The sequence below is a fragment of the Panthera tigris genome, chromosome F2, assembly GCF_018350195.1.
Source record: "Panthera tigris isolate Pti1 chromosome F2, P.tigris_Pti1_mat1.1, whole genome shotgun sequence".
Classification (NCBI taxonomy): Eukaryota; Metazoa; Chordata; class Mammalia; order Carnivora; family Felidae; genus Panthera; species Panthera tigris.
Window position 1 is genome coordinate 17,655,922 of NC_056676.1, and position 22,970 is coordinate 17,678,891.

The following is a 22,970-nucleotide window of genomic DNA, read 5'->3' on the forward strand; positions in this document are numbered from 1 at the left end:
TCACCATCTTCCACAAGTCATTTCATTTGCTCTCAGCCAGCCCTCACCCCCAGCTCTCTCAACAGTGCTCTTAGAAACATCAATCTAGTACATTTCTGCTGTTTAAAACCTTTAAGATCCCACTGCTATTGGGATAAAGTCCCAAATGCCTCTGCAGGATCTATACTCATCTGTTAAAGTCATCTCTTGCTACTTCTTACATCCAACTGGACACTCTCAGGTCTGATGGAATTTCAGTTCTTGAAGGTACTAGGTTCTTGCTCTCTGCCTCTTGCCTTCTACACATTGCTATACTCTCTGCTTATAAACTTGCCTCCTCATTTTGCTTTTCTGGCTAGTCCTCCTGTCTTTTAAATTTCATTTTTATGTCAGGTCACTTCCTCCAGGAAGCTCACTCTGGGAACTCCTCTCTGGTTTAAGTGTTCCTCCTGAGTTTCCCAGCACACTATTTCTCCCTTCCTAGTACACACAGGTTCTTGTTAACTTAGCTTTAGCCTCCATGGTAAGTTCTGTGAAGACAGTGGCCTTGTCTCTCTGGTTTAGAATATCTGCAGAATAAAATTAGGCCTGTTCAGTAAAGGTACTTGGTAAATATTTGAATACCTAGAAAACCTATGTTAGGCTCTGTCTTAAGTTATTTATTGTTCAGGAAAATAATTTTTGGTGTGACTTGGTTAACATTTCATAAGAACAAAAAAAATCAAATTATATTTTTACTAATGGACTACCAAAAGAAGGTATAGGCAAATTGAAAAGTGGCTCTGATAATCAGTATGGCAGGTAAAGTGTTGAAATTCTTTGACTTAGATAGGCAAGAGTCTTTAAAAAATAGATTCCAATAAATATTTCTTTCCCTTATATTTAAGAACATTAAAGGATACTAGAAAAATAATGAAAGAACAATTTCATTTTAAAGAGCTTTATTACAGGATGTTAATATTCAGGACACTTCAGAGCACCTTATACTTCTAATTAGATTTTTGGTAACTGGTTTTAAAGTGTTACTTGAGTATTTTTCTCATATTGGCTTTCAGTCAAAAAGCCTACTTAGTGACTGTTTAAGAGATGTTAATTTGATTAAACAGTTTATCTTTAATAACCTGAGACATCAATCCATGGATAGCTTCTATGGTAGTTTTACAGCTGCAAAGAAAAAAAACACATCACATAATGTCACAAGAGCTGAAAACTTTCGAAAACGCAAGTACCCCCCATTTCTATCCTTGTACCCCCAATAATGATTTTCATTTCTATTCATACTCCACAAATCACAACAATTTACAGTTTACTCTTCTGATTTTTAGCCTTCTGCATATCTTTTAACGATTTCATTACAGTTGACCTTTGAACAATGTGGGGGGTAAGGGTACCAACTCCTTGGCACAGCTGAAAATTCACATGTAACTTTTGACTCCCCCAAAACTAAACTACTAATACCCTACTGTTGATAGGAAGCCTTACTGATAAACAGATGATTAACACATATTTTGTATGTTACCTGTATTATATACTGTATTCTTATAACAAAGTAAGCTAGGGAAAATAAAGTGTTAAGAAAACCTACAGTCACACTACTATACTGTATTTATAGAAAAAAAAACCCCATGAATAAGTGGACCCATGTTGTTCAAGAGTCAACTATACTTACTAGAACCTTCACAAGAGAATAACAGTGTAAAATATGATATACAGTAAAACTGTGGTTTGCAAGCATAATTTGTTCCAGAAACATGCCTGTAATCCAAAGCCCTCATATATCAAAGCGAATTTCAAGAACCATTGACTCAGTTGTGATCATGCGCTGTTTGGCATCACATACTACTCGTATTGCAAGACACTGCTTGCTTATCAAGTTAAAATTTATTAGAAATATTTGGTTGTTTTGCAGAATACTTGCAAAAACAAGTTTCTTGCAATCCAAAGTTTTACTGTAATTCATAAGTTAATTTTATTACTTATCAGGAGTTTTGGGGAAAGTCCTGTTTTGGAAGGTGACTGAAATTATATATGTCATAATTAAAGACCGATTCTAATACTACATTAAAATCTGTCATTCCTTATTATTTATTATTTAGAATAAAAAAGATTTTAAAGAATCCTATACTTTTTTTTTCTGAAATAATCACCAAAGGTCAAAGTTACAATGGGTAAACGACTTAGATTTTAGAATTGATAAAAAATTAAAAGCAAAAAAAAAAAAAAAAAAATACAACCCAAACAAAACAAAACAAAAACCCACCAATATTTGGAAGAGATATGATTCTTATAAAGTTACCCAAAACAGGAAAATTCTCTACTTTTGTACTACTATTTGTTTCCTTCCTACTTTTCTTCTTACATAATTGGAGACATTCCCATTGTGAAATTTTTGCTTCATAAGAAACTGAGATATAAATGTAGATAAAATTACAAATCACAGACAACATCTAGATTAGCAAAAACATACACTCAGTGCAGGTACCAAAAATGAGACCTAATATCAAAGAAAAATGTAATTTTTATCCAGGCCACCAGCCCTATGTCTTCTAAAAACTCATGGAAAAGAAAGGAATGAGATGATTTTAACCAAAGATGGCTCCCTCCTAACACACTTGGCTTTCCCTTCTCCTTCCTATTGACCAGTCCAGTTTTTCTGCATACCAAAGTGTCAGTTTATAGAGATGTCAACATAATTTTCCCTTCCTCTCTGCTTCTAATTATCACATTAAAAGTCAAACCTTCGTGAAAGTAAACGTTATTTAGATTTCTTCCCAGTCCTCTATGTATCTGAAGGGCCACCTGATTATTTCGTAAGTTATCAGAGAACACATTCTAGGTTTGTTCCTAACAAATTTTTGGGAGTGAGATTTGGGATACTAAATTACTGTATTAAGGATAATTTCAGAAGAATCACTTAAGAGAGATGCAATAATTTCTGTGATATTTAGGGGTTTGAAACTTCATAAAAATGTGAAATTTGATCAATTTAAGAAATCTCAACATAAACCCTTAACAGATGAGTAAGACAGAATAGATTGGCATGTCCCTTTGCAAAAATTTTTTCTTTTAAAGATGCAGTGATGGATTGGTTTTGTTATACTTTCTAGCTAAATCTGAAAAAGGTGACTGGGAGTTTTTCATTACATTACTTAGATCTTTAAGCCTTTAATGTTTTAACTTGAATTTTCTAGGTTCAAATGTGCATTTGACAACTCCTGAAAGTCTCAAGAAATTAATACTCAGGTACAATTCTAAGTTGTAAATAAGTTGAAAAGGAATTTGAATCCTACTATATATAATGTGCAAATTTTGAAACAAAAAGAGGGGCAGGAATAGATTTGCTCTTACCTGTCTCTTGTAGCTTTGGCAAGTTTGTCTTCTGACTTTCTGTCATGTGTTTCTAAACCCAACATGAAACTCCCTCGTCCCAGCTGGGCTTCTGACTGTTCTAATTTTTCAGACAAATCAAAGACCTGACCAGTGGTATAGTCTGCATTCTGTAGGGAAAATGGTATTGTGTCAGTGTGTGTGTATATATACATACATGTATATATATATATATATATATATATATATATATGTATATATATATATATATGAATTAATTTTTTTCTATTTAGAACATTTCATTTACAAAGACTTCTACCATGAAGTATAAGTAGATAGTGAAGAAATCAAATTTATTTGTAAAAAACTGACTCCAAAGTTCAAACAGTTCAAGTTTAGAGTTTTCCCCCTTTTATAATTTAAAGATTAAATTTGGAATTCTTTTCGACTCCTTAAATCTAATATTTGTTATTATGAGAGGCTTTAAAGTACACAGGTCTGAGTCTCAGGTCTGGCCTTGCTGCAGATTAGTCGGAGGCTTTGGGAAAACTCCTTTACTTTTCTGGACTTTCATTTTCTGAAAATGGAGGAGGACAGCAGTAATTTCTACATTAAGGCTATTTATGAAGATTACATTAAGTGATGTATCTAAAGTAACATATATAAAGATCTTAGGACTGTCCATGGCACCTGGTAAAGGCTTAATAATTGTTAGCTAATTTTATTTGTTCTCATTGAACTTTCAGAATTAGTACTTAACAACAGTTTTTAAAAAATTTGTTTTAGCTTTTGTGATTATAAAATTAATAGTTATTGCAGAAAATTTGGAAAATGCCGAACAATATAAAGAGAAAAGGAAATACCTATAATCCCTCCACCTAGCTATAACTAGTTATATTTTAGAATATTGCTGTATGCTTGCTTAAACACCTACATTTGGTAAGTGCTACATATACTGTTTTATCTGTTAATATTTTATACTTTTTAAAAAGAAAAATTTTAACAGTTACATATGTAACTTAAGCGTTACAAACACTTAAGCATTTTTATGGGATATCTAAAATACAAAACAAATTTTCACAAAGATGAGTTATGAAGTACATATTCCATTTATCTTCAATAGAAGAGAATGAAGATTAATAAAAAATTTGGCAACAATATGTTACTCTATTTACTCAGACTGTAAGACATGTACATGAAATACAGTTCATCCACCAAACGTGAAGTTATTTGCCGTCATCAGTCACTACACAGGGCCTTTTACAAGGCTACCAGTTCTTCCAATGAGTTTATAGGCTGATAATATTTTTTAACGATGCAATTATATTCACTTTGTCTAGATCTAAATGGTTTAGGACACCAATACATTCTCTGCCCCCAAAGATTTGAAAACTAAGGTTTGCAGACCACTGCACATTTGGAATATTTATCTCAAGCCTTAAAAATGTAGGATGGCAGCAACAGTTATACTATTAAAATGACATAAAATGACATTATATTTCAAACACATGGAATGAGTATAGGGAAGTAATTACTTAAGTCAGAAAAATACTTTCTTCTGTAGTTTTTAGGTTATATGCTTTAGCTGGGGAAAGAGAGGAGTTGAACATATATTTATAAATTTTTTGTTTTAAATGCTGCAATTTACCATATATAAAACCACAAGAGGAAATATAATTTAATCTGTACTTGATTATTAATATCCTCAATACATGCAATGCTAGAATACAGGGATGGCCATTGGCTAAGTATGTAGAGCTGTTTGCCTTTACACAAAGATTTAGATTACCCTGGTCTTAGTGTTTACTCCGCCTGCTATCATGTGTCAGTTCTGGCTGTTATTAGAAAACTTGCCTCTAAGGAAATAACTCCATATAAAGCATTTAGCAGTGTCTGGCACAAAGGAAGCACTTAATGAAAGTATGCTATAATGATCACTCTCCTTCCTTCTAATTTGCTACTTCTGATGGCTGAGGGTAAGAAATAAGAACAGGGGCGCCCGGGTGGCTCAGTCAGTTAAGTGTCCGACTCTTGGCTTTGGCTTAGGTTATGATCGCATGGTTAGTAGGATCGAGCCCCATGTTGGGCTCAGTGGTGACAGTGTGGAGCCTATTTGGGATTCTCTCCTTCTCTCTGCCCCTCCTGTGCTTGCACTTTCTCTCAAAATAAATAAACTTAAAAAAAAAAAAAAAAAAGAACAGAAGGCTTGTCAGAACTGTATTTAAAATCATAGACACTTCTCCAAAGACATCCAGGTGGCCAACTGACACATGAAAAAATGCTCAACATCACTCATCATCAGGGAAATACAAATCAAAACCACAATGAGATACCACCTCACACCTGTCAGAATAGCTAACATTAGCAACTCAGGCAACAACAGATGTTGGCAAGGATTTGGAGAAAGAGGAACCCTTTTTGCACTACTGGTGGGAATGCAAACTGGTGGTGCAGTCACTGTGGAAAACAGTATGGTGGTTCCTCAAAAAATTAAAAATAGAACTACCATACGACCCTGTAATTGCATTACTAGGTATTTATCCAGAGGATACAGGAATGCTGATTCGATGGGGCACATGAACTCCAATGTTTATAGCAGCACTATCAACAATAGCCAAAGGATGGAATGAGTCCAAATGTCCATTGATGGATGAATGGATAGAGAAGATGTGGTATATATATACAATGGAGTATTATGCGGCAATCAAAAAGAACGAAATCTTGCCATTTGCAACTACGTGGATGGAACTAGAGGGTATTATGCTAAGTGAAATTAGTCAGAGAAAGATAGATATCATGTAACTTCACTCATATGAGGATTTTAAGAGACAAAACAGATGAACATAAGGAAAGCAAAACAAAAATAATATAAAAACAGGGAGGGGGACAAAACATAAGAGACTTTTAAATATGCAGAACAAACAGAGGGTTATGGAGGGGTTGTAGGAGGGGGGAATGGGCTAAATGGGTAAGGGGCATTAAGGAATCTACTCCTGAAATCATTGTTGCACTACATGCTAATTTGGATGTAAATTAAAAAAAATTGGGGCGCCTGGGTGGCTCAGTGGGTTAAGCGGCCGACTTTAGCTCAGGTCATGATCTCGCGGTCCGTGGGTTCGAGCCCCGTGTCGGGCTCTGTGTCTCCCTCTCTCTGACCCTCCCCCGTTCATGCTCTGTCTCTCTCTGTGTCAAAAATAAATAAACGTTAAAAAAAAATTTTTTTTTTAAATAAAAAAAAAAAATAATAAAATTTAAAAAATCATAGAAAATATGCTCAAGTGAGGCCTTTTCCTGTTAACAAACAAAAAATAACAGTAACCTATTGAGGCTTTATTATATGCCAGGCACTTTGCTAACTACTTATTTACATAAAGAATTTCATTTAGGGGCGCCTGGCTGGCTCAGTCAGAAGAGCATACTGACTCTTGATCTTGGGGTTGTGAGTTCCAGTCCCATGTTAGGTGTAGAGATTACTTAAATATATAACACTTAAAAAAAAAAAGAATTTCATTTAATTCTCAGGGTAACCCAAGAGAAGGCTCAGGCTCATTAAACGGCTTTCTGAAGGTCATATAGCTGGTGAAGTGCCAGAATTTTCTTTTTTCTTTGAACTGAGTTTATTTCATACCAAATTTTGTGGTTTAACCATTATGCTATACTGTACAATATGAGGTGGCCTACTTAAAAGAAAGAAAAAGAAAAAGGAAAGCAACTGTTCCTGACCAAGCTGTAAAATACCTTTCTAAGTATGTTAGGTTTTAATGATAATTGGAAAAGATTCAGTGACTTATTTTATTTTTTGCTGCCCAGCATCTGCTATTTTAAGTTAATGGTATTCTGATTTTCTTCTGGGGATAACCCTTCCTAATTCTTAGTCCATGTGCTCCTGAAAGAGTTTTTTCTACCCCAGCCTAACAGTGAAGTATATAACTTGGCGCAGCCACTCTTGGTGTTCATTTCCTTGGCCCGGAACAGGTTTAGGGATGGGAATGTGACCTAAACAAGGCTCAGACACAATGAGGTTTGGCCTGGGGTTATGCGTGAGCGTGTGTATCTAGATGTTCTCTTTTGAAGGGGAAACTGAGGGGCTGGGAGGTCCCAGGTTAATGCTGACATCTTATTTTCAGCCTGAAACTGAAGCTAACTGATATGAAATCAAACCTGACACAGAAAGACCAAGACTTAATAATAATATATGAATGCAAACTTGCTGTGCCTGAAGTAAGGCCTACTCCTAGACTTTGCATCTTACAAGATTCACTTTTTTGTTTAGCCCAGTTTGGTTGGGTCTCCTGTCACTTGTAACTGGAGTCCCAACTGAGACACCTGACAGAACAAAAAACATTATTTGTATTTTTCTCTCTGGAAGTCTCTTTAAGGCAGGGGCAGATTTCACCCGCAACTGACTGCTTATATTTGTCATTTGGACTTAGTCTCAGTAGTATATGACAAAGACCTTGGCTTGGCCTAGTATCCCAATCTAGGTCTGGTCATACAGAATCTGGTATCAGCCCTGATATCTTGGCCAAGTCAGGTATAGCCTTTCTATGAAAAAGTGTTCCAGATATTAAACCACTTATATAGCTCAGATAAAATTCAAATGCATCCCTTGGAAATATAGTACTTACAGTAAGCAAGCTAGAGGAACTCAGGGTATTCACCCAGTATTTATTCCACAAAAGCTCAAGCAATTTGCGATCCAATGAGGATTTGAAATATGAGACTTCTAAGGCATAATACCTACAAAACAAAAGCACAAATTTAATAAGTAAAAACAAAACCCAAAACAATTCAGCCATATATAAAAGTTATGGCCAAATTTAAAGAATTACATTTTATATCTAAATAGTTATGTTTTAGTTTTTAGTTCAATAGAACAATCAGTAGCCACGGGTTCCTTACTCTTCTTTTAAATCTTCTGTTAACTAAACTTTCTTGTGTTATATTTCTTCCCCTTGTAGAGCCCAGAAAGTCCCCCAAGCTAATCAACAACCAATCAGAACTTCTGAATGACATATGTTTATCTATTTTTTTGAATGTTATCTATGTCTGAATGACATATGTTTATCTATGTTATTGAATTCATAAATTCTATCCAATAGCACATAAACTTAAAGAATTGCCTCTCTAGGGTCAATGATAATTTTTGATAGGTTTTTAAATATACTGAAAATGACATGTGGATTTCCCATTTCTCCCTTTCTAATCTCCTAATTAGGACGTACTACTTTTTGGGAAAGCAAATTTTAAAGCAGAGTCCTTAGAGTACCTCAAATTCTGCTTCTGAAAGTGCCTAACTTATAATCAGGGAGAGCAAGAAATATGAAAAATTTGGTTGAATGTATGAAAAAACATATTTTTTAAAGTAATAAATAGGTTCTGTATATTAGTAAATACAAAGAAACACAGGGACTTCTTTACCTTCAGGAGCCTATTACTGTTTATAGGGGAGATGTGGTATGGATACACAAAAAATTAAATATGTGTGCTGAATAACAGGAAGTGATGCTATAGTGCATATATAAAATTAATCACCTACTAATTAAATATAATTAAATGAGTACTCTTAGTGTAGACAGAACTGCCAGAGAAGCCCCAGGAAGAAGGCAGGACTCAGAGTAACCCTTTCATGAGTCTATGGTGTGGATATGTTAACAGCAAGGAGGGCATTAGGCAGCATCCACTTACAAACAGGAAAGCCACAAAAGGAACGGTAAGTAAATCACTTTGTCTGGACAGTTAAGCCATAGCAGAATAATGTCCAGTTGGTGGACACATTACATAAAAGATTAAGAATTTTAAACTTTATAGGTGGGGGGATGGGTTAAATAGGTGATGGGGATTAAGGATTGCACTTGTGATGAGCACTAGGTATTATATGTAAGTGGTGAATCACTAAATTATATATCTGAAACTGATATAACATTGTATGTTAACTAAGTGGAGTTAAAAATAAAAACTTAAAAAAAAAAAAAAGAAATTTAAACTTTATCTTCTAGATAGTGGGGACTCCTGGAAGGTGATGGATATGGCCAAAGAGGTGTTTTACAACAATGATATAGCCAAAGAGGTGTTTTAAGAAAGCTGGCTGTGGTAGGATGTCTTACAGAGAAACTGTAGGCAGGAAGACCACAAAAGATACTATTGCAGTGCAGCAGATGTGAAGAGAGAAAGGCTCAGGCTCAAGTTAGTTGTGCAATTAAGTGAGGGCCTTTTCAACATTAAGATACCTGTGCAGATCTGAAGAAGGACAGGGCATAGCTAGTGAAATGTGGAAGCGGAACAGTGTATTTTTTGAGCACCTGTTATTTCCTGTGTACTTTACATATATTCTCATTTAGTCTTCCCTATAACCATACAAAGAATGCATTTATTATTCCCAGTTTATAGACAAACATTTACAGAGAAAGCCTTAAAACTAGTAAGTGGCAGAGAAAGGAAGAGAAAGGATATGGAAAGTTGTATCTATTATCAAAAGCCTCAGTTTTATTTTTACATCCAGACTGTAGACACTTGAGAGTATTTAAGAAGTGAAGTGCCAGGTGGAAAGGTCAGCTTTAGAAAGGAGGGGTTGTATTGCTGATACTTGAGGAAAAAAGAGATGAGAAGATGAACATAGCAACAGATATTCCAATTTATAAAGGATGGAAAATAAGGGAACTCAAACTTGAAGTTTTAGAATAGGCTTTATGTTTTAAAATTTATGGATCACCTTAATGTAATTACTGTTTTAATTCCATAGGCTGATGCAATGAAAATTTTTGTTTAATATGTAGTGATTAGCTGCAAATCTCAGTAGCAGAGTTGAAAACAAAAAGAATATTCAAAATTACTTGTGGAGCTAAATCCTCATCTTCTGTATAGGAAGTCAATAATAGATACTGCCTAGAACTGAAAATCGAGAAGTAGCACTATCAGCATGTTGTTTGAAGAGATGGGGTAAATACTTACAGGAATATCTATAATAATGGTTTAAGTGACTGTCTCTGGGGGATGGGAAAGGGAATGGTACAAAATCATTTTTTGTAATAAGTTTCACAGAACCATTTTACTCTTTAAGCCATGTTCCTGTATAAATACTGACAACATACAAGCTTATTTAAAAACACTTTGTGTCCTATTTTCACTAAAATTCTTTACAGTTGACAATATTTATTATCTACATTATATTCTATGTTTAAAACAGACTTTGAATGTGCAATATGATGTGGGATTTAAAATAGGAAAGAAAAAAGATCAATATAAATTGCAAATAATACCTCATCACCAAATAATTTAGGAAATGGATCTGTAAGCAGCCTGCTCCAAACCCCTGCTCTTTCAACTTGGGACAAGTAAGCCACTCATTTGCCCTATGAAAAAGTTTACTCTCTCTTATTTAGGAACTGATCCTAAGAGAACATCTTTGAATATCTTAGCAATTCCAGGCTCAAAATTCTAGGCTCTAGCAATGAAGATAGCTAGAAAGTGGCTATTCTTCTCTGATGGACTCTTATTTCAGTAAAACAGGAAATGCAGGTTTGTTTAGATACAGAAAGCATAGACTGCTTCAGACTTTGTTTCAAAAGCTGCAGTTGGTGAAAAAAGCAGTGTAGGTATTAAAGGTGTAAGCTTTTTATACCACTGTAACTCAATATAAATGAAAAAAAATTGTTACTCTGAAAATTAAAGTATCACAGCAAAGGTGTTTCCATGCTTAGGAGCAATTCTCTCAAACAGGAATGGTTTAAATTTTTTTCAATAGGGCAAATTATGTGATTTAATCCCATGCCTCTAACTGAAAAATAAAAAAGAATGTATTTTTTTTATAAGTATGTCAAGGATGACAGATATATTTAAAAACTCAATTTTAGAAATTCTAGAATTTTCTAAGAATTTCTGAACAGAAAAATAAAGAGTAGTAGTACATGGGTAGTCATGGGTATTCCTAGAAGTTAAGATAGGAGGTATGGAGAAAATGGGATACTAAATAATCATTTAAGTAACATTTTTTGGGGGGTGGAGGATGCCTACCCTTCTGTGTGCCATGCCCTGTTTAAAATGTTAGGATACAGCAGTGAATTAATTCTAGTGTCATGAAATTTACATTCTAATGGGGTCAACAAGGAAGCAAAAACTTATCAGATGGTCCTAAGTGCTAAGAAGAAATATAAAGCTGGGAAACTGAAACACAGAATGACAGGAAGGTGTTATATTAGACAAGAGGACTAGTGAGCATTCTCTCTGTTAAGGTGACCCGTAAACAGATATTCCATGATTGAAGTAGTTAGTGAGCCGTGTGGAAATAAGGAACAATTTTCCTGGCAGTGGGAACAGCAAGTGCAGAGGCCCTGAGGCAGATATCTGCCTGTCTAACAACCATAAGGAAGCCACTATGGCTGGACTGGAAAAGCAAGGGTTTTGTGATAGGAGATGAGCTCAGAGAGGTAGTAGGGGTCAGATCACATAGGACTGTGTAGTCCATAGTAGGACTATAGATCTTATTCTTGGTGATACAGGAAATCATTCTGGAGAAGGAGGAATGTGATCTGACTTACATTTTAACAGATTCAGTTTTGACAAAAGATCTTTAAAGGGGTGAAGGGCAGAAGCTGGAAGACTAGTTGGAAGGCTAGTAGTGCTCTGGTTCAGGATCCAGATGGTGTTGGCTTGGGTCAATATTAGGTAGCAAGATATATTTAGAAGATAGAGAACACTGTTTTCATTGCTTTAACACTTCTAAAAACTTAGATATAGGGGCGCCTGGGAGGCTCAGATGGTTGAGCGTCTGACTCTTGATTTTGGCTCAGGTCATGATCTCATGGTTCAAGAGTTTGAGCCCTGTGTTAGGCTCTGTGCTGGGAGTGTAGGATTCTCTCTCTCTGCCCCTCCCCTGCTCACTCACTCTCTCTCTCAAAATAAATAAATTAACATTTATTGAGATGTAATTCATATACTGTAAGATTGACTATCTTAAAGAGTATATATAATTCATTGGTTTTAGCATGGCTTCTTTAAATTTTGGAGTGAAAATGTTTAGGAAGAATTTTTGCTAAATGGAACTTGGGTACTTTGAGGGCTTGTAGACATGCTAGTGTCAGGCTGGCCCTGAATACAACTTCTCTCAACTGTCAATTTCATTAATGAGCTAACTATCTTGTATACTGATATGTTTATGGTTGTGTGAAAGGCAAATAACATGTTAGGTTAAAACAATTATTAATAAAAATTTTAAACATTATCCTAAATTTTATATTCTTACTGCAGTTTTAAAAGGTATTATGAAATACATTTCATCTGAACCTTTATTCTCATCTGTAAAATTAGGGGCTTAGACTGATGATCTCTATGGTTTCCTATGATGACTTTGGCATCAGATACATTTTAAAATTACTTACTGTTTGCAGTGTACACCAAAGTCTTCTATTTTATTAAGTGGGATAGTCTGGTACTCAGAAGGTCCTTCATCAGGGGGTTTATAGCCCTCAACAAAAATGAAGAAAATAGAAGGTTTAAAAAAAACATAGAAACATGTTTCCTATGAAGCTTTCCATTTATGGAAACATTAATTTTGGGGAGCCACATATTGAACTTAAACATTCCAGTTAAAAAAAAAAGTATATTGCTTTTACTCTCCCTCAACCCCATTTGGTGGCTGATGGCTGGATTTTCATTTTTCTTGTCCTTAGGTGATATACACATATGCTAATATCTATTTCAGATTGCAGAGAAGGAAACGGATGTTTTTAGCTTGTTTGTCTAGTTCCTGTCAGAATGCCATGGGCATACAGAGACTTATTAACAAATGAAGACTACTTTTTAGTAAAGTTAATAATATATAGCACATGACAGTGCAGAGCCTGCTTGGGAGGCTCTCCACCCCCCCCCCCCTTTCTTCTCCCACTTGCCCGTGTGTGCAGTCTTTCTCAAAATAAATAAACATTAAAAAACAAAAAATACATAGCATAAATATGTTGTCTTTTGCTAAGGACAATTTGTGGTAGTTAGACTGCTATTTTGTAAATATTTTTAAATTGTTTTAGGTCAAAACAAGATATTAACCATAATATGACTTTAAAAATAAGTCATTTAAAAATTACAAGGAGTTAAAATTTTAAAAATTACCTTTGGGTATGTCCTAAAGGCTCCAAGATTCACCTTCCCTGCAGATATTGTTCTTGTTGGGTCAATCTACAAGAAAGATATATTTAATATATATGTAAATACTTCATTTGTTTAAATGTTATAAAGTTAGAAATACATATGTATATATAATACTACATGCATACACACAAACACTGATTAAAATAAACCAAATAATAGAAAAAAATAAGGAAAAAAATAACCAAAAATGATAAAAAAGTTCAATAAAGTGGGTAAGTATAGAAATCTCATAGTGAATTTAGAATTTAGATCTAGTTATTATACTATTTAAGAATGTTATTTGAAGATTTGTTTAGCCCTTTTTCAAAAGTTTCCTTTTACTAGATGAACAATTTCAATCTTTCTTATGGTAACCTGGATTGCATCTAAAACACTGAGCATAGCAAGAGCTGCTCTAGCAATTCCTGACTTACTCAATTCAGTCAACATTACTGAATGCCTATTATGCGCAGGGAACTGAGACATAGGTGCTGTGATCACCCTCATCCTATAGAATAAGACAAGAGATGCAGAGTAACTTGTTCAAAGTCCCAGCTTATAAGAGGTGAAATTCAGATTCAATCCTAGGCATACTGACACCAGATCATTGCTCTTTACTATAGTTGTTATTTCTCAGTATACTTGCTTTAATAAATCTTTGTGAAGAACTTAATTAAGACTGGTTGCAAAAATACTTACTACTACTGCTACGAATGGTTCCTGGAACTGCTGATTGAGCATCTGAGTACTAACGTCTATCCCAGAAAGCCAGCAGCCATAGCCAGGATGGCTATGATACCAGCCAATTGCATTTTCAAGGCGGCCAACCTAACAAAGAAGAGGGCAAAGAAGATTGAGGTTTCTGTTTAATTTTAGAAACACCTGTAATTTGTCTGTTTACATAGCATTATGATAAAGTAATAGCATGCAGAATAGTTCATAGCATATGCTGCTTTCAGGTTAAAAAAATTTTTTTGGCATATATAATAACTGAAACATAATACCTGAAGCATAAAATTAACAAGAAGTACAGTAAGGTTATTTAGTCTCCCTCCCACCTTGTTTCCCTCAACTATCCTGTTCCTCAGCCCAGATGTTACCACTATAACCAGTTGCTTACATACTTATCTTGCAGATATATTCTTTGCATAAATGTAGATTAATACAAAAACAACAGTATACCACATACAGTGTTCTATACTTTGTTTTTTCACTCAACAAAATATTGTGGGGTTTGTTCCACGTAAATAAAATATATAGATAACTACTTTTTAATTTTTATTTTTCTTAAAGGCTGGCTTGCAGTTCATTGTATGGATATACCATAATCTATTTAATCAGTTTTATATTCAGGAACATTTAGGTTGTTTCCAAAATTTTGGATTTAAACACACATCTGATACTGAGTGTGAGAATTAAAAAAAAAAACTTTTATGGAGATATAATTGACATATAACATTGTATTAGTTCAGGTGTACACCATAATAATTCAATATATGTATATACTGCAAAATGATCACTACAAGAAATGTAGTTAACATCCATCACCATACATTAGGTACAACTTTTTTTTCCTTACGTTGAAAACTTTTAAGATCTACTCTTGAGTATAAGAATTTAATTAAAAAAAATCCATGCTAACCTCGTATACATCTTACATAGAAATTGTTGAAAATAACTTAAATATAAACTTTAATGTAAAGAGGATAGTTTTAAGTTTAGAAACTCAAGAGTCGCCATGAGACTCTTATTCGAGTTACTAAACTTAAAGAAACAACATTTTTACCTGTTTGGCGTTTTCTATATATGCAGCCATGTACTCATATGCAGCAGCCTGAGCATTTACTCGGGTTTCAGTGCCCTCTACAGGCAAAGCAAAACTGTCCATAATGATCATGGTTTCACCATCCACCTTTCCCAGCATTAAGCCCATCACTTCTAAGTTGCCTCCTGATCTGGCATGCATCACCATTTTCAATAGAGCCAATGCTGAGATTTTGCAGTACTTAAAGTAATGGTGACTATAAAACAAAAGCACAGTATAATTAACTTTCTTTTATAAAACACAATTTCAAAGACAGTTTTTGTGAAGATAACAAGTAAGTATTGAAGGAATTTACAGTGATGGGAGGGGGAGAAAGATTGTAGAATATGGGAAAGAAAAAGGAAGCAGAAGTTGCTGCAGGGGGCTGGAAATGATAAACATGTCAGAGTCCCGAAAAGTATTTCCTTTTAGGGGAATGGAAAAGTATGAAAAGCTTTTTAAATATGCTATTCAAGTAGAAAGGAATTATATGACCAGTTCAGTAGGCTTTTTCTCCATTAATTTTGGAATCACCAAATCTCTGATTCTGACTTTAGTTGGATGGCTGTGCCTAAAGATTCTCAGGTCTAACTTTCTGGCCTTATTTTTAAGAATGTGGACTCTGACATCCATCTGCCTAGGTTTGAATCTTTGCATTGCCATGCTAGCTGTGGCCTAGAGAACCACTTCATGTCTGTGCCTCAGTTTCCTCATCTTTAAATAGGAATATTTCGGAGTTGTTGTTAGGAGGAAATAAAGTAAATGAAATAATGTATATAAAGTGTTTAGCTTAGTGCCTAACATGTACTAAAACTTTATAAGTGCTAGCTATTATTAGTCTTAACCCATCTTTTACAGTACTCTTAAAAATCAGTGTGTTGAAGGGTGTGGTTTCTTTCTGTGTTATCTGCTTCAAAATTGAGAATGTAGCTCTAGTATCTTTAGTTCAGAGTTTGTCATCTGTGGATGTGACTAAACTACTCTTCACTACAATTACATTTTCCCATCTCACTGACACAGCCCAAGAGAGCTAGGATGAATATAATTAATTAGAGTCACAATCGGACAGTAGGGGAAGCAGATAATTTCCAAATATTTAATAGGCTACAGCAACCTAAAATGCATAGCCTGCTCTAGAAGTAAGCAGACAAGCAGTCTTTGATAACTAGTCTTTAATAAAGTGGTCAATGTTTCTGAGAAGCCTTTTTAAGATGTCTGCCCACAGGTTTCAATCCCAACTGAAAAATTTGGAGACCTGGTATTGGGCATCCAGACATGAATTAAAATCTTGGCTCCCCCATTTACTGGGAAAAAGAAAAAAAAAGACAGTTACTGTGCTCCTATTTACATACATTGTAGACCATTTTTTAATACATTATCTCACCTAATCTTTATGACATTACCATAAAGGTAGGTCTTAATTCCTTTTTACAGATAAAAAATGAAGATACATTAATTTTCTAGGGCCAATTAACTAGTGACAGTTATGAGGTTTGAACTTCAGTCTATTGTCACTTAAGAGTTCATTGCCTCAGTGTGATCATGAAATAAGTTACTTATATTTGCTTGTTTTCTTATATGCAGAAAAGTAATGAAAATACAGTACTGCAGGGGCACCTAGCTGGCTCAGCTGGAAGACCATGCCACTCTTGATCATGGGTTTGTGAGTTCCAGCCCCACGTGGGGTGTAGAGATTACTTACAAGACCAGTGCTCTAACCCCTGAGCTATGGAGCCTGTAGAGATTACTTAAATAAAAAAAATATAGTACTGGGTTATCATGCAGATTAAATAATATATGGAAATTCCTAGCTCAGTGCTCAATCTGTATTAAATACTTGATAAACGCGGCTGAATCTGAATACTGACAAGAGTTTGCCCTTGTAAAAAACTGAGAAAGACGGAAGAATTTTGTTGTTGACACTGTTGTCTTTTCTATCTTTCCATTTGACAGACTGCTCTTTTTACTCTCTCCCTAGCATAATCTGCTTTCAGGAAAGGTAAGTGCTGTGGGTAAACAGTCCTTGACTTGTCATCATTCCCATGGACACAGGGCTTTTGCTAAGGGGCAAAGAGCTTTAAACTCTATTGATATAATTCCTAGCTTATGTGAACTGATGAAGTAATATTTTGGGAGACTGGGTGGACCCTCGTTTCTGAAACTGTTACGGCAATCAAAAATTGATTATAGATCTCTAAAAGATGGCTCATAGTTATTTTAGAGGCCCTGGGGCTGACTTAGTTTTTGAAGACAGGTGCAGTCTCCAGTCTGAGATCAGCTGAAGGTCCTAACCAGGTGTATTATCGACACAAGGCTTAAGGCAGAGTGCGGCATATATATGATAATACAGATACTGAGAAATGACAAACCAAAAAATCGCTTGTCGTTTTTCTCTTACATCCTCTGGAGGCAAACGGGTTAAAGAGAGACAGAAGGGGGAGTCAAAGCAAGCCTCCCTAGAGGGCCTTTGGCTCTACTTGCGGAGACAAAAGGTGGATCAAAATTTCTCGGGCGCATATTCTTCTCCCTGCCCATGAAAACACAAGCTCTCCACCCTCTGCAACTCCCACTCCCTCTGGGTGTCCTAAACTCCCGCCACCCCTTCCCTCCCCTGCGTCTCGCCAGGGACCTCCTCACTCCTTAGTCCAGGGCTTCGCCGCCAGTATTTCCTGCTGCTGTTTCTTGTCGTATTTGTAGATTTCATCGATACTCTGGGCTTCCTGCATGTTGTTGGCCAATTCCCAGGTTTTCTGAGCCATACCACTCCCGGACGCCGCCATTGCGAGGAATCGGAGAAGTTGTCGCCTCCACAACCAAGACGCAACTTTACCTCGCTGGGTTCTCAGGTGTGGGTTTCGGACCCTCCCGAGCACAGGTGCAAACTCGTACTAGTCTCTCGAGGCAGCCATGACACCTAAAACCGGAGGTGAAGTTGGTCCAGACCATTCGCGGATGGCGGGAGGGCTTCCGGGCTGCCACGATATAAATAGCGGTTACATAATAGAGACAGAAGAATCTTCTTGTGGCTGAAATGAGAATATGTTACCTTAAAAAATTTTATGTATGAATAGAACAAACACAATGATTGGGCATGGGAATGGTATAGCCTTCTGTGCCGGAAGAAGGGCACGTTAACGTTTTGCTAGAAACTGGAACCGGTCCTCTTTGTTCGTACTGCGCAGGCTCGGCCTCCGCCATATTAAAAATGGGTAGATCCGTGAGATAGGTTGGGAGAAAACTGTTTTCATGTGGGTGTAGGTACCTCAAATAAAGTGTTTGTTGAACACCTAAAAAATAAGGATGTCTGTGAAAAAATTGAGATATAAGTAGTTCTGGATGCGGGCTAAGACGAAGTTAAACATGGCATTCTAGTTGCAGATGAATTGCACTTGTGTAAAATCCTAAGGCTTCTTTGGTGGGTTGGAGCTACACTTCTGTAGCAGGGTGTTTTCTGGCATTCCGAAGAGGCTGTGGAGACTCGTGGAAGGCTATGATCGTGTATTCTGACCTGTTTGTAAAAATTAACATCTACAGGAGCTGTTCATGTTCTGAAATTCTAGTACCCAAGTCTTAACATTAGTTACGGCTTAATAAACCACTCCCTGTCCCCGAGGCCAAATTAATCTCAACAACTTTTCTTCCAATAGTTAATACAATGTTTAGTTATTTTACTTATTTTCCTGTTTTAGGTATTTTTCCTTCACCCCCCAACTCCACTCTAGATTTCAAGTTCCAAATCCTAGATACCAGGTTTGTGTTCCTTGTTTTATCCCTAATATCTAATACAGGTGTTCAGTAATTTGTTTTGCCTGGGGTGAGGGGAGGGAGCGGAAGAATAGGATCACACTTCAATTCTCCAGCTTCATCTTTATCTAATCATCCTGAAATTTAGCATATGTGGTTAGCATTGCCTAAAATACTCTCCCCCCCCCTTTATTTTTTTTTTGTCTGGGGGCCCAAATTAATCTTCAAAAACAGAGCTCAGAGATCTCTACCATGAAATCTGATGATTCAAGGTTCTCTAAATGTACTGTAGATGCTTGCATAACTGTTACATTGCACTGTAGTAATGTATTTGGAATTTTTTCTTTTCACTGTATGCTTTAGAGTTCAGGACACTCTATCAGTTGTGTCCACCAATCCTAGTACAGTTTGTGGCAAATAGTTAAAAACATTAAAGACCAAATCCAGACCCCTGCCTGCGGTTTTGACATTAACTTCCATTTGAAGAAAATTTGTTTTTAAAACCCTCTTACAAAGTAATTTAGGAAAAAGGATTCCTAGTTCCACTCTCCTGGGAAGCTAGAGATTTTTTTTTTTTTAATTTTTTTAACGTTTATTTTTGAGACAGAGAGAGACACAGCACGAAAAGGGGAGGGTCAGAGAGAGAGGGAGACACAGAATCTGAAACAGGCTCCAGGCTCTGAGCTGTCAGCACAGAGCCTGACGCGGGGCTCGAACTCAGGACTGAGAGATCATGACCTGAGCCTAAGTCGGACACGAAACCGACTGAGCCACCCAGGCGCCCCTAGAGATTTCTTTTCTAATGATGGCACATGGCCACTCAGTATTGCGTTAATTGAATATGTTGCAAATAGTAATAAGGACTAAACGTTCACCAGACCCCTAGAAGAGAAATGTGGAGAGGTATGCCAACACTTTTTTCTCTCACTGCCACCCCTGCTCTTTTTTCTTTTCATGCCGGCTGGGGCTTGGAAGGTTTGGAGGGGCTGGAATCAATTTAGCTTGGGAAGAATTTTCCACGGTTTAACAGCTCCCAGTCAGACCAGGTAAACTAGGTGGCGGAGAACCCAACATGCTTGCAGGCAAGTCCTGCTGGCGATAGGGAGGCTGTGTGGCCTCCGGTACGATAGGGGGCGCCCCGACTGCGCGACCTTACCCCCGCGGCCGAAGTGGGGCGGGGCCGCGTTTGGCCGTTGGGGAAGGACGGGGGGCGGGCTCGGCTTAAGAGGAGGAGCCGGGGCCAGGCGGCTAGTCGCAGTGTTCCCGTGCCCGGCGGCTGCCGCCACCTCTTTGGCCCGCAGAGAGCCTCTCTAGGGCGCTGTGCGTCTTCCCGGATGCGAGCCCGCTCTCCTGAGTAAGCGTTAGTCAGCCGTGGGTGGAGAGCGGGCCTGGCGGGGTGTGGTCGGGGGATGGGGGAAGTGGTGTCCCTGGGCGGGGGCAGGGGCTCTAGCGGGGGGGCGGTGGAGGTCTCGCGGCGGCCACGCTGGCCGCGGAGCTGGAGTTGCTGCGTTTGGGAGTGCCAGGTTCTTTGCGGGGTGAGGTCTCGCGGCCGCTGGGCTAGGGGCGGGGCCTGAGTTACTGGGTAGAGGTCGGGGTCTCGCGGCTTCAGGGCTGGAGACGGTGGCGGAGGTACAAGATCCTGGTCTCGGTCTCACAGCAGTAGGCTGGGGGCGGTGCTTGGTTCCTGGGGACACGGGTACCCTGTGGGCGGGGGTCGGGCGCGGTGTCTTGGTTACGCGGTCGGGACTCTGGGGGCCCCTCAACTGCCGCCGCCGTGGGTGCTGTGGAGACCCGGTTGCTTGACGACGCGTTGACGCTTTCTAATGTGGCCGCCACCCACATCTCCCGCGTGTCTTCCCAGCAGCCGGCTCTCCGCTGCTGGGCTAAGCTTCCCGGAGCACCTTTCCTTTACTTGGTGCTGGTTGATGGTTAACGTTTATTGAGTACTTATGTTCTTGGCGCGGTTCTCAGTGTTTTGTTTTGCAAGTAAAATTTATTTAATCACAGCCCTGTGAAGTCGGTCTTGTTATTTTCCTGTTTTCCTCTGCCTCCGTGAGCTTGGGTCTCTTCTAATTGCCTTCGTTTTAGGATTGTTATCTGGGCTTTTGATCCAGCTTTCAGTAAATGTTAGCATTGGGACTTATTTCTTGAGAGAGGTTGATTCTCAAGATTATAGGATTAAGAAGTTTACCGGGAAGCAAACCAGCAGTTTCCAAACACCTCAGAAAATACTAGAACCTAACAGCAACCAATTTGGGTTTGTAAAAAGCCAATTTTATCCTCAGAGAGGTTCTGTTTTATATGAAAGAATGGCATGTCATGTTGACAAGCAAGAATGAATCTCACAGAAATCCTTAAGATGGTGCTTTCTTTTCTGCATGTTTCTTCTCACTAGGAGGACACTGTGTGGTGGTTAAATAGCTGCTGAAGTGCTCCCCAGGTATGAAAGTTTAGGTCTCCTTCAGTACGGGTGACCTTCTGAAAGGGAGCAAGTGGTTTTAAATAGGATAAATTGGAACGGGATGGTTTAATACAATTTTTCTCAAATGCAGTTTTCAGATAAATGTGATTTATTTATTACAAACTGTGAGCAGATTGCAGATTATTCTTCTAACATTCTCACTTGCATTCCCATTCTATATTGAGTGGGAGACAGAGGTGTTTGAGCAAGTATTCTGGAAATTTTGTATAACCCAAAGACCATCTAACTTATGTTGCGGTCCTTAGTCACCATTAATGATGTAAGTTGCTAAAGGACTTAATAGTGTGCTTATATATTTACTTTATCTGTATCCTAACCCTCAACCTTCCTTTCTCCCACAAGTTACTTGTTAGCAACTGTTAGGGGGATTTGTCAAAATCTGTGTGTGCCCATGGAAGCAAGTTGCTCATGTGGATGTCATCTGCCAGGAGAAAAAGATTAAGCACCTTTCATTTGGTGGGAAAATCTCTGAATGGATGGGAAATGAGAAACATTGTCCGGGTTCACCTCATCCCTCGTCTTTCTTCTAAAACTCTTTCACAGGCTCCTCCCTGTGAAAGGACACACATATGTTATCAATCTCTGCTCTTTTGTCCTCAGCCCTGTTCTTCTCTAGGGTCTCTTTTTCAAAGCAGCCATTTTGAAATGGCTTTAATGATCCTATAGCTTTAATGATCATTTTAAGACCTGCCAAGTCATCCCTGCCCCCATCTTGAACTCTATTCTGAATTCCAGACATACTCAAATTGTTTTCTTCATATTGCTGCTGACTGTCTTATGGGTATCTCCCATCAGTCTGGCCAGATGGAGCCATGTGACAGGGGGCATTATCTTGTTCAAATTTGAGGGGAGGGTCCGTATCTTACACTTTCCATTCCTCTAGCATCTAGAACAATGTCCTCCTATAGGAGGGAGGTTATTTTCTGTTCCTTATGCTTCTATAGTGGGGAGGAAATTTACACTTCACTCAAGAGGATAAAGGATGTGAACATTTGCTGCTCTCTTTGTGATTGAAGAAATTGGGAGAAAGAATTGGGTATACTCAGTTCTGGGTCCTCTGTGGTTTTTTTTTTTTTTTTTTTTTTTTTTTTTTTTTTTTTTTTTCAACATTTTTATTTTTATTTTGGGGACAGAGAGAGACAGAGCATGAACGGGGGAGGGGCAGAGAGAGAGGGAGACACAGAATCGGAAACAGGCTCCAGGCTCCGAGCCATCAGCCCAGAGCCTGACGCGGGGCTCGAACTCACGGACCGCGAGATCGTGACCTGGCTGAAGTCGGACGCCCAACCGACTGCGCCACCCAGGCGCCCCTCCTCTGTGTTTTTTAGATTCACCAAGGCTTAGCACAATGAGTGCATGTTCTAGTCTTATATTTCTATCTATATGGTAAGTGTAAAGGGTCTAAGTTTAAGGTTTAAATATGTTGGGGTGCCTGAGTGGCTCAGTTGGTTAAGCATCTGGCTTCAGTTCAGGTCATGATCTCACAGTTTGTGAGTTCAAGCCCCACATCAG

At 37.7% G+C, this 22,970-nt stretch overlaps 2 protein-coding genes across 5 annotated transcripts in view; one reads left to right on the forward strand and one right to left on the reverse strand.

Annotated features, from left to right (window-relative positions):
• Positions 1 to 903: 903 nt before the first annotated feature.
• Positions 904 to 20,216, reverse strand: COPS5 (COP9 signalosome subunit 5). 3 transcript variants are annotated; one of them, XM_042972862.1, is made up of 9 exons: positions 20,133 to 20,216; positions 18,063 to 18,204; positions 15,215 to 15,449; positions 14,128 to 14,256; positions 13,411 to 13,476; positions 12,684 to 12,769; positions 7,935 to 8,046; positions 3,328 to 3,476; positions 904 to 1,143 (listed from the first exon to the last, which is right to left on the reverse strand). In XM_042972862.1, the coding sequence occupies exons 2-9, from the start codon at positions 18,176 to 18,178 to the stop codon at positions 1,059 to 1,061; spliced, it is 978 nt and encodes a 325-aa protein (XP_042828796.1). In that variant the 5' UTR covers positions 18,179 to 18,204; positions 20,133 to 20,216; the 3' UTR covers positions 904 to 1,058. The 3 variants fall into 3 exon arrangements, with proteins under 3 accessions (XP_042828796.1, XP_007080737.1, XP_007080736.1); XM_007080675.3 differs by having other exon boundaries at positions 18,063 to 18,258; positions 20,133 to 20,209; XM_007080674.3 differs by lacking the exon at positions 20,133 to 20,216 and having other exon boundaries at positions 17,870 to 18,155.
• CSPP1 (centrosome and spindle pole associated protein 1) overlaps positions 20,194 to 22,970 on the forward strand; it is a 155,066-nt gene continuing 152,289 nt past the window's right edge. For both annotated transcript variants that reach the window (XM_042972850.1, XM_042972848.1), the window contains exon 1: positions 20,194 to 20,330. Coding sequence is in view for 1 of the 2 variants with exons in the window: in XM_042972848.1 (XP_042828782.1) it covers positions 20,311 to 20,330 (20 nt within the window). In the remaining variant the exon portion in view is untranslated. The remainder of the gene's footprint in view (positions 20,331 to 22,970) is intronic.